The 8,972-nt window shown below is 44.8% G+C and overlaps 1 protein-coding gene across 3 annotated transcripts; it reads right to left on the bottom strand.

The window, feature by feature from the left end:
- Nucleotides 1-888: 888 nt before the first annotated feature.
- Nucleotides 889-7,919, bottom strand: cetp (cholesteryl ester transfer protein, plasma). 3 transcript variants are annotated; one of them, XM_062389135.1, is made up of 17 exons: nucleotides 7,547-7,918; nucleotides 4,863-4,977; nucleotides 4,651-4,782; nucleotides 4,422-4,492; nucleotides 3,901-3,988; nucleotides 3,758-3,827; nucleotides 3,589-3,649; nucleotides 3,399-3,490; nucleotides 3,222-3,321; nucleotides 2,747-2,826; nucleotides 2,620-2,670; nucleotides 2,370-2,519; nucleotides 2,072-2,139; nucleotides 1,878-1,920; nucleotides 1,532-1,598; nucleotides 1,253-1,338; nucleotides 889-1,147 (listed from the first exon to the last, which is right to left on the bottom strand). In XM_062389135.1, the coding sequence occupies exons 1-17, from the start codon at nucleotides 7,683-7,685 to the stop codon at nucleotides 1,070-1,072; spliced, it is 1,491 nt and encodes a 496-aa protein (XP_062245119.1). In that variant the 5' UTR covers nucleotides 7,686-7,918; the 3' UTR covers nucleotides 889-1,069. The 3 variants fall into 3 exon arrangements, 2 of the variants coding, with proteins under 2 accessions (XP_062245119.1, XP_062245120.1); XM_062389136.1 differs by having other exon boundaries at nucleotides 4,672-4,782; XR_009920811.1 differs by lacking the exons at nucleotides 889-1,147; nucleotides 1,253-1,338 and having other exon boundaries at nucleotides 1,526-1,598; nucleotides 1,992-2,139; nucleotides 7,547-7,919.
- Nucleotides 7,920-8,972: the final 1,053 nt, after the last annotated feature.

The following is an 8,972-nucleotide window of genomic DNA, read 5'->3' as shown; positions in this document are numbered from 1 at the left end:
GGGGGGGGGGGGGAGGACTCGTCATCTTTCTCGGACCAGACGTGGCTTTTTAGCCTATTGATATTTTTTCAGCTTTATCTATTCTGTCTTTTACTCTTTAAAGGTGCCAGAGGTAAAACAAACTCCACATAAAGCAGCCCCTGAACGTTTCAGCCTCCTTCCCTGAACTAATCTGATCAGTTTGTGTTCATGCTGTGACGCTGCAGAGTTTAACTGTAACTTCTCATCCATCACCTCGGGCGGCTGAGTGACAGCTACACGACTGGGAGCTGGTTAGAAAGGGAAAAGTCCTGAGGATCTGACTTTAGCTCCAAATGATTTAATCTGGAGCATGAATCAGCGACAGAATGAGTGATGTAGACTCTGGCGCCCCCTTGTGGACGCAGCCTCGACTCTGGTGTCTTCTAGTTGTTAAGAATAAAAGTGCAAAGACTTTTCCAATGAGGAGAAATGTTACAGACACGTCTCAAGTAGATTAATGGGACTTGACCTTGTCCTTAGTAATTTCTGCTGTAAACTCAGCGCTGCACACTTCACGGTGACCCTGATAACAAGATGCCCTCTAAAATGTACAAAGGTCACGGGGGGGGGGCTCTGTGTCCTGATGCAACTGAGATGAAAAGTTTTACAAGCTTCTGTTGATCATTGGTTTGTCGACGTGAAGCAAGGCCCACATGTCGGAGGGTCAGGGTTTGTTAAATACACACTTCAGAGGCCTTGAAGAACAAAACCAACACATTCTGCTCTGTGGCAGGTTTCACCTTTAATGAAACTGCTCAGATTATCCTTTACAAATGTCACCAGTTCGTTCTCTCTCACACATCTGAACTTATGAGATTGTTTTTTTATCAAAAGAAAATGTGGATTGAAAAGAAGAGTAATGTCACATAATGATAATAATAACTTTATTTATACAGCAGCTTTCACAAGTGATTCACAACGAGGACAAAGAAAAACAAGAAAACAAGTTTATAAATGTAGAGAAAAGGATAAAAGAAACATTCTGAGAATCACAGTGACCGGGACATTTCCTGTGAAGTCATCACTTCCGGTCCAAAGTGTTGCTGAGTCATTGGAGTGTCTTCTTCAGGAATTCAACCAGCAGGTGATGAGGGAAACCAAAGTCCATCTGAATCACCACAAAGCCCTGCAGAGAAAAGAGGAGCAATATGTGTCTGGAGATCAACGACAGAGGAACGAGACAAGAGAAGAAGAAGAGGAGGAGGAGGAGGAGGAGGAGGAGGAGACTCACGTCCTGAGGAAGAACTTCAGGGTTAAAAATGTCAAATTGGTTGGTTCCCTGTTTGTCCAACACTCTGGTGACTTCAACCTCAAGAACTGGAAATCAAACAAACTTCAATGCAACATGAAACTCGACAAATGAAAGTGTTCAGACCGTCGAGGAGAAGATGAGGTTCATGTGAAATCAGCTGCGTGAATCTATTTGCCTGTTGAATCAAACCCTTGAGATTTGTCCTGCTTGGTTTAATAAGTGGTTATGGTCATATCCATGTGTTTGTCTGTCTCTCACCAGACATCACCTTGGGGATTCCAACCTTCTCCACAGCTTCTCTGAGGAACTCCAGCTCATCTACCAGCTGGAACCAGAAAAGAGAGGGGAAGGAACACGTCTTTAAACATTTACTCTTGTTTCTGTGTTTTCACATTCAGCTTCATTTCAGCCAGGATGTTTCAGAATATAGACTTTGGTGTTTTCTTTGAATTGTCCTCCTCGTTCTCTAGTCGTGTTGTTGCAGGTGGAATTTCACTTTGTTTTGCTTTTGTTGTCTCAAAGACAAATTAAAAAAATTCCTCTAGTGAAGAATAATTGAACTTTCCTTTGTAAGAAGTGAGAATCAAATGAAAGAAATTCCCACCGTTTGATTTAGTGACGGCCGATCAGCTCGGATCACGAAGACCCTAGAGAAGAAGAAGAAGAATCGAGAATCCCCATCATGCACCTGGTTTTCTAATAAATAATAGAAACCTACATTTCCTGTGATGCTCTGCAAACAACTGGTCAGAAACCACGGACACCTGGCAGTGTTCTAATCTCCATGAAGGCTCTTACTCTGAAGGTTTCCCCTGCAGGAAGAGCTTCTTGTCAGCGTAGGAAGCCCAGACGTCTACGACCAGGTCCTGCACAGGAAACAAGTATTTGTCCCTTTTAGCTAATTCAAGTACTTATTGTCATTTTATTTATTCACGTTAGCTGAGCTCCTCTTCAGGATTTCTACATCTCCTGTAAGTTCTACCTGCGTCGCTGCAGCACAGACGCCAGGAGGAGTTTGTTTGAGGTGAAATTCATAAAAAACAGTTGAGCTGTCAACCGATCAGATTTGAACTTTAACTTCTAACAGATGAAATACCGTTTGAAAGAAGAGTGCCGGTGTTTGATTCCCACAGCTGAGCTGCCCAGAGGCCTCTGCCCACACCGTGGTGCCCAGGGTGGAGGTGTTGAGGAAGGGAACAGCCGAGCTCCACACGCTGAGCTCTGGAGATCCGGATTCTAACAAACACTGAACACACAAACACACACAAACACACACAAACCTGTTTCTCTCACCCGACCAGAGTGTTTACTTTCGTGAATTTACACGGACGACAGAGTGTTCTTACCTTTCTGAAGAATTCGGGCGTCGCACTGGAGAGATTCTTCTTGAACAGTTCCTGGAATCACAATCATCATGAAGTCAGATCAAACTAAAGATCAGAATAATAGTTCGATGTCCGTCCGTGTTCTCACAGTGAGTTCTGCTCCAGAGACGTTGAGTTGGAAGCGTCCGTCTTTGTGTGCGGCCGCGATCAAAGGGTTAAAGACCTGGTCTGAAATACACAATGCAACTCCAACCACAATTCACCAAAAACTTTTCACTCATATATTTCAAAAGTTTTGGCAGCCATTTTGTGTCTAGGTATAATGTTCCGAGACAAGATGGAGGATTTTTTCAACTTTTGGTTTTGATAATCCAGTTTCTTCATAATCGTCCAACGAATAATCTAAAAAAGACCAAATTCAGTCCAAACACTATTGAGAACATGAACCTCAAGACAAACCAATGTGAACCTGGATGAGGCTTCAGTCTTAACATCAGCAGGTCAGATACCTTTAGGGTTATGTCATATACAAAAACAGATTGTGTTCTTTAATTAACCGGTTGTTCTTCCTATTACCTGCAACTGCAAACGTTCAAAAGGAAATGTGATGATGCAACTCTGACCTGAGACCCAGAAGTAAAGCATCCTGTGCTCAGTGAGCTGAGTCGGCTGGAACCCGGAGTCCCTGACGGCGGCCGTGGTGTTGTTGTACCTGGTGAAACCCTGAAAGGTTCGAGAACACCGGGGATCACTTCCTGCTCGAGGATCGGTGATGGAACATGTGATCGGGTTTTACCGACCTTGTGGTACGACTCGATGTAGTTTGCAGTGATGACAGGAGCAGTGGTCACACCGATGTCAAAGCTGATGTTTCCATCACTGAGGAACTGCTCTGGAAACACACACATGCACAGACACACACATATTGTCTACTTCTATCTGTTGATGTGATGCATTGCGTTGATCTTCTGAGTACGAGAGCTCTCTCACCTGCTGTGCTCTGAATGAAGTCCGCCAGGATATTTGCCACCTTGTTGATCTCCTTGCAAATCTGCAGTGGAGAAGAGACTCGTTGTTGCTGTGTCATCGTTTCTCTCGACCTCAATCCACATGAACTCTCTGTAGATTAACATGAACTCTGACCCCCGGACGTCCTCACCTGACCCTTGATGACCAGCTTGACGGTGAAGGTGATGAAGTCGGTGAAGAGCCTCTTCAGCCAGTTGGGTCTGAACAACAACAGATTCACAGTCACACACAGTGAAACACAGAGAATCCAGCAGGTTGGATCCATTGACTCACTCTCTGTCGCCCTGCAGATGAAGCTGGAGCTTGTGGAAGTTCAGGTAACAGTCGGACGTGTCTGCTGCCACTTTGCCTTCACCACAGTCTGACAGAGACACACACAAGGACATGAAACACACCTGGTATCTGTCAACACAACTTCCTCCTACTCCTAGAGGTGCAGTGCGGGAAAACAATCTAACACTGTTTCTATCAATAACTCAATTCCTTTATTTTCACATAATAAATGAGTTAAAGGTGCAGTGTGTAGAATGTAGTGACATCTAGTGGTGAAGTTGCACGTTACTCAAAAGGTGTTTAGTTTGTCCAGTTTGGGCTACTGTAAAAAACATGGCGGCCTCCGTAGAGAGGACTCGCTGCTGATGTAAAGTATTTAAATATAAACGGCTCCTTCTACGGTAAATAAAACAACAATTCAAACAATTTAGATGAAACACACGAGTGAAAACATTACTAGGATTATTTCCAATTCACTTTGTGCCGATAGACTCTTACACACTGGAGCTTTGAACACTTACAGAGTTTGGGGTTGATGCCGAGATCGATGTGAGACTCGATCTCGAAGTCGATGGAATGAGCGACGTTGACGCTGGAGAGGAAAGAGACAAAGGAACCATCAGCTCCTGCTTCAGGAATGTGTTGAGTTGTGTACATGTTGTTTATCTGCTCTATATGTGTTGTGCTTTTCTCGGTCCCATCACCAGTGTTGTGCTGTGTTGTGTTGTGTTGCGTCTCACTCTGACTCACAGCCAGCTGCCGTATCCGTACCGGATGGTTCCTCTGAAGGTCGCCGACACGTTGCTGATGTCCATGGCGACGCCTTCACCTGGAAGCAGCTCAAACGCACTTCGACCAATCGTCAGGTTGTGAATCTCCAAACTGGGGAACATGACATCATTGCAGGTTGTGTGTCTGTCTGTCCACGTGTGTGTGTAGGTGAGAGTTTGTGTGTCACTCACTTGTCCAGGCCGTATTTGACTTTGCCAACGAAGAGCATGGATTTCTCTCCTGTGACACTCGGGTATCTGGCGTGTTGGAACGCCGCCTCGATCACCTTCGTGGTTTTCTCATTCACTGACAAAACCACACACACACACACACACACACACACACAAACACACACACACACACACACACACACACACACACACACACACACAAACACACACACACACACACACACACACACACACACTTACAGTTTATTCATTGACAGAAAAAAACTCACACAAGTAAAACAACATGATTTCCTGAAATAGAAAACTTCTTTGGTTAACGATTAACATTGAAACTTTAAAGCAACGCTATGTAACAGTCAGGGAGCAACATCGCCCCCTGCAGCCAGATGTGGTGAATCGTTCTGTTGGACTCCCGAGCGATGACGAGTCTATCGACGTGTCATTACCCATGATCCTCTGCTTCCCGAACCTGAAGAGCTGCTGCTGTAACGAATCCACTGAACTCTGTTTAATATTCTCAAAGTTTCCTGCTGAATATTGGAGATGAACTCAGTTTGTTAATAACTTCTGAGGGTTTTTAACTGATCTCAGTTCAGCTTCACTCTTCAACTGGAGCTGATTGTGAGTTGAAGCTGAGACTCAGACACTTTGTCTCCTCGGTTCATTTGAGGCTGAAGCAGAAACAACCTTTTCCTCTGGATCACAGCAGCTGTCTTCAGGTCAGAGAGATTCACCACAGGCAGATTGAAACTGGACACATGCTCTCCACAGCCCGGAGGCTCCCCAGCGACTGTTTCTCCTCTGGAAACATGAAGCGTCTTTTATCACTGAGGTGTGAATCCTCTCTCCTCTCACTGTGGACCCTGCATTCCTCCTCCCTCCTCAGAAAGCTCCTCACAGACTCGTAAACTTCACATTCCAGCACTCAAACAGTTTCCCTCCGTTTCACATCTGGAACTATGAGCCTCCAGCGTCAAGTTCATTTATCCAGGTCATTATTCTTCACCTACTTTCAGGTGATGTGATGCACCTCTCAGTGTTTCTATTGGAAAGTCTGAGGCAGCACCTATCACGGAACTATACTGCCATCTAGTGACTGAAAACTGCATTCATCATACATGACAATAAATATCAGGTATTTTGGTTGTTTTTATTTTACTGCTGCCCTGTTATGTAAATATTGTTTAATTGTTAAGAGCTTCAGCAATGATACCTGTCCCGTTTAGTGTCTTGCATTAGTTGAGTTAAGATTTATAAAGATTCACTGTATCTGTCCCTAACATCAAATCTACTCTGATTCTCACATCAAGCTGCACCAGATTATTCACTTTCATAGATATCAGTCCCTTAAATATTCTTGATTTTATTCATTATTATTGGAAAATGCCAAAAAATTGACTTTCTTGCAACGTTACAGAAAGAAATCAAAGTAAAAGTCGTCCTGCAGATCCGGGAAATCTGCTCCAAACCAAACAAGGCTCAGAGAAGGAGAACCAGGGAGAGGTGAGCATCACAGCAGAGCTTCCACAGGGAGGAGGAGGAGGAGGAGGAGGAGGAGGAGGAGGAGGAGGAGGAGATGGAGACACAGGAGGAGAGCCTGAAAAGAACTGAGGTGCCAAGGAGCCGGTGGAAACTGCTCAACGGCCAGTGAGAGGTTTTGAAATTATGTTTTCTCTGTTAAAAGAAATAAATAATGTTGAAAAGTGAAAGGTTCCTCTCTGGCAGCGTCGATTGCCACGAGCCTCTGAGCAAACAGCTGCAGTTTAAAATCACTGGCTGATAAACCTGCTCCAGCATCTTGTTCTGAATGAGAAGAAGCAACATGCTGCTCGCGGAGGCTCGAGTCCTGCTCCATCAAAAGAGAAGCACAAAGCTGATCATTACCCAAACACACATAAACCACCGCCTCCAAACATCCGGGCTGAGTCGCCCCAAACACACAGACTTTGATCATAATGCTCCAAAACACACACACACACACACACACACACACACACACACACACACACACACACACACACACACACACACACACACACACACACACACCTTGACACAACTCAAATACCTCAGCGCCTGCAGATGTCCTTATTTGCTCTCTGATGTTTTTATGATGTGTGAAAGCAACAGAATGAATCTCTTGTAAATGTTAATGAAACCTGGTTTAATTAAAGACACTTGGCCCGGTTGTCTATCATCACTGAGGACGTTACGTTTTCACCCCTGTGCGTTCGATTGTTGGTTTATTTGTGAGCAAGATTACACAAAAACTACCAGATGGATTTTTTCACAGATAAAACTTAGTGAAATGAATCAGGGGCTTGGATCCAGGAATTTTCTTTCCAAACATTTGACAGATTTTTCAGAGTAATTCCTGGATCTTGATGATAAAATCAGACATAATCAGGGGCCTGATATCTATGAGTGTGTGTTGATGTTATTGAATCTGACTGTTGGGCCGTGGAGGAGGTTTGAACTCTACTAAGTGACTCTCTAGTTTGACCTTGACATGGATTCTCTGACAGTTTTGAGGAGGAAACCAAACATCAGGTAAAGTGGGAACTTGCTTGTGAGGATATTTTGCAGGTTATTTAACAAAAGGATGATTGATTTCATGAGTCGAGCGGACGAGTCGCACTAGTTCTTGCGTATGAATATGAAAACTGGGTCCAGGTCCCACTCACACACGGCAGCAGCAGGGTGGGTGAGGCGGCACACCGCTCCGGTCACTCTGTGGGCAGCAGCCGGGTCCTGGAGGCAGCCGCGGGACGTCCCGACCACAGACAGGACCAGCAGCAGCGAGGGGAAAACATCACGAGTCATCGTCCACGTGGATATTTTCCACTCTCCTCTGAGTTTGTTGAGACCTTTCACCCTGTGGACCTTCAGTTCTGTGAGTTCTTCTTCTGATGCATCTGACTCACTCGACTTCTGAGTCTGTATCTTATCTAAGGTTTCAGGTTTTGGTCCCTTTAAGATTCCGTGAGCGTTGATTGTTGCTGAGAGAAAACTTCAGTCTACTGACCCTGTGTCTGTTCCAGTGTCGGGGCGGGATCTCTGTACGGCGGCTTTGTAGTAGAAACCTCGTCCTTCGTCCAATCAGAGACGGGCAACTTGTTTGATTCAAAGTTGATGGAAGGACAAACACTGAGGTGAACTGGTCAAAGGGCAAGTTTCTGTCGGGAAAGTGATCAAATAATCTCTAAACAAACTCTCAAACTTGTTATCTCATGAATGAAATCCATCGGTAAATAATAAAAGCTAGAACGCCTGTGTGTCTCCTCCAGAACAATGAGGTCACCCTGACCTCTGACCTTTGACCACTGAAATCTGATCAGTTCATCTTTGAGTCCAAGTTACAACTGGTCGAAGTATGAGGAAATTCACTCAAAACATCCTGAGACATCGAGAGGCCAGAAACATGTTATGTGAGGTCACTGTGGCCTTGACCTTTAACCTTTGACCCCTTAAATCAGTTAATCCAAGAGTCCAGGTGAATATTTGTACCAAATAAAACTAAATCTCCTCTTATTGGCTGAGATCTCCGACCTTGATCTTGACCTTTCACAGATCAGCTTCAAAAGTTACTCCCATGGAGATGAACTCCTGATCGATGTTCACACTAAGTTTGGTTCAGATTCTCTGTGTGTGGAAATAAATGAGGTGGATTTCTTCCACAGCAGGTTTTATGCAAAATATACGACACCAGTTCTAAAAACCAGAATATAGATTCTCTACCATAAAGAGGAAAACAGAAGGTTTCAGGTCCAACTTCCTCTGAACAAAGGCTCTTTGAACGAGTGGAACCGGATCCGGAGGCTCGGTGCAACATGAACTCTCTGGTGGTGAGTCGCTCAGAGGTGAGTGTCCCAGAAGAGAGACTCTGGTTTGTTCTCAAACTGAACGACACAGACCAGTGGGTTCTAGTCACTGTTTATGCAACAACATGCCGGTGTCTCCTGGTTGGTTACAGCTCTGAACCTGCAGGCCTGGAGCCGGGTCAGGGGACGGGGCTGGGTTCAAGCACGTGTCTGTAACATCGTGCTGCAGGGACCACAGGTAGTTTGTAGAAGGTTACGTCGATCCCCTTGGCAAAACGCCAGAGGGATG

The sequence above is a fragment of the Platichthys flesus genome, chromosome 6, assembly GCF_949316205.1.
Source record: "Platichthys flesus chromosome 6, fPlaFle2.1, whole genome shotgun sequence".
In the NCBI taxonomy this organism is placed as follows: Eukaryota; Metazoa; Chordata; class Actinopteri; order Pleuronectiformes; family Pleuronectidae; genus Platichthys; species Platichthys flesus.
Note: the sequence above shows the minus strand (reverse complement) of the source record. Positions and strands in the feature narration are given on the sequence as shown.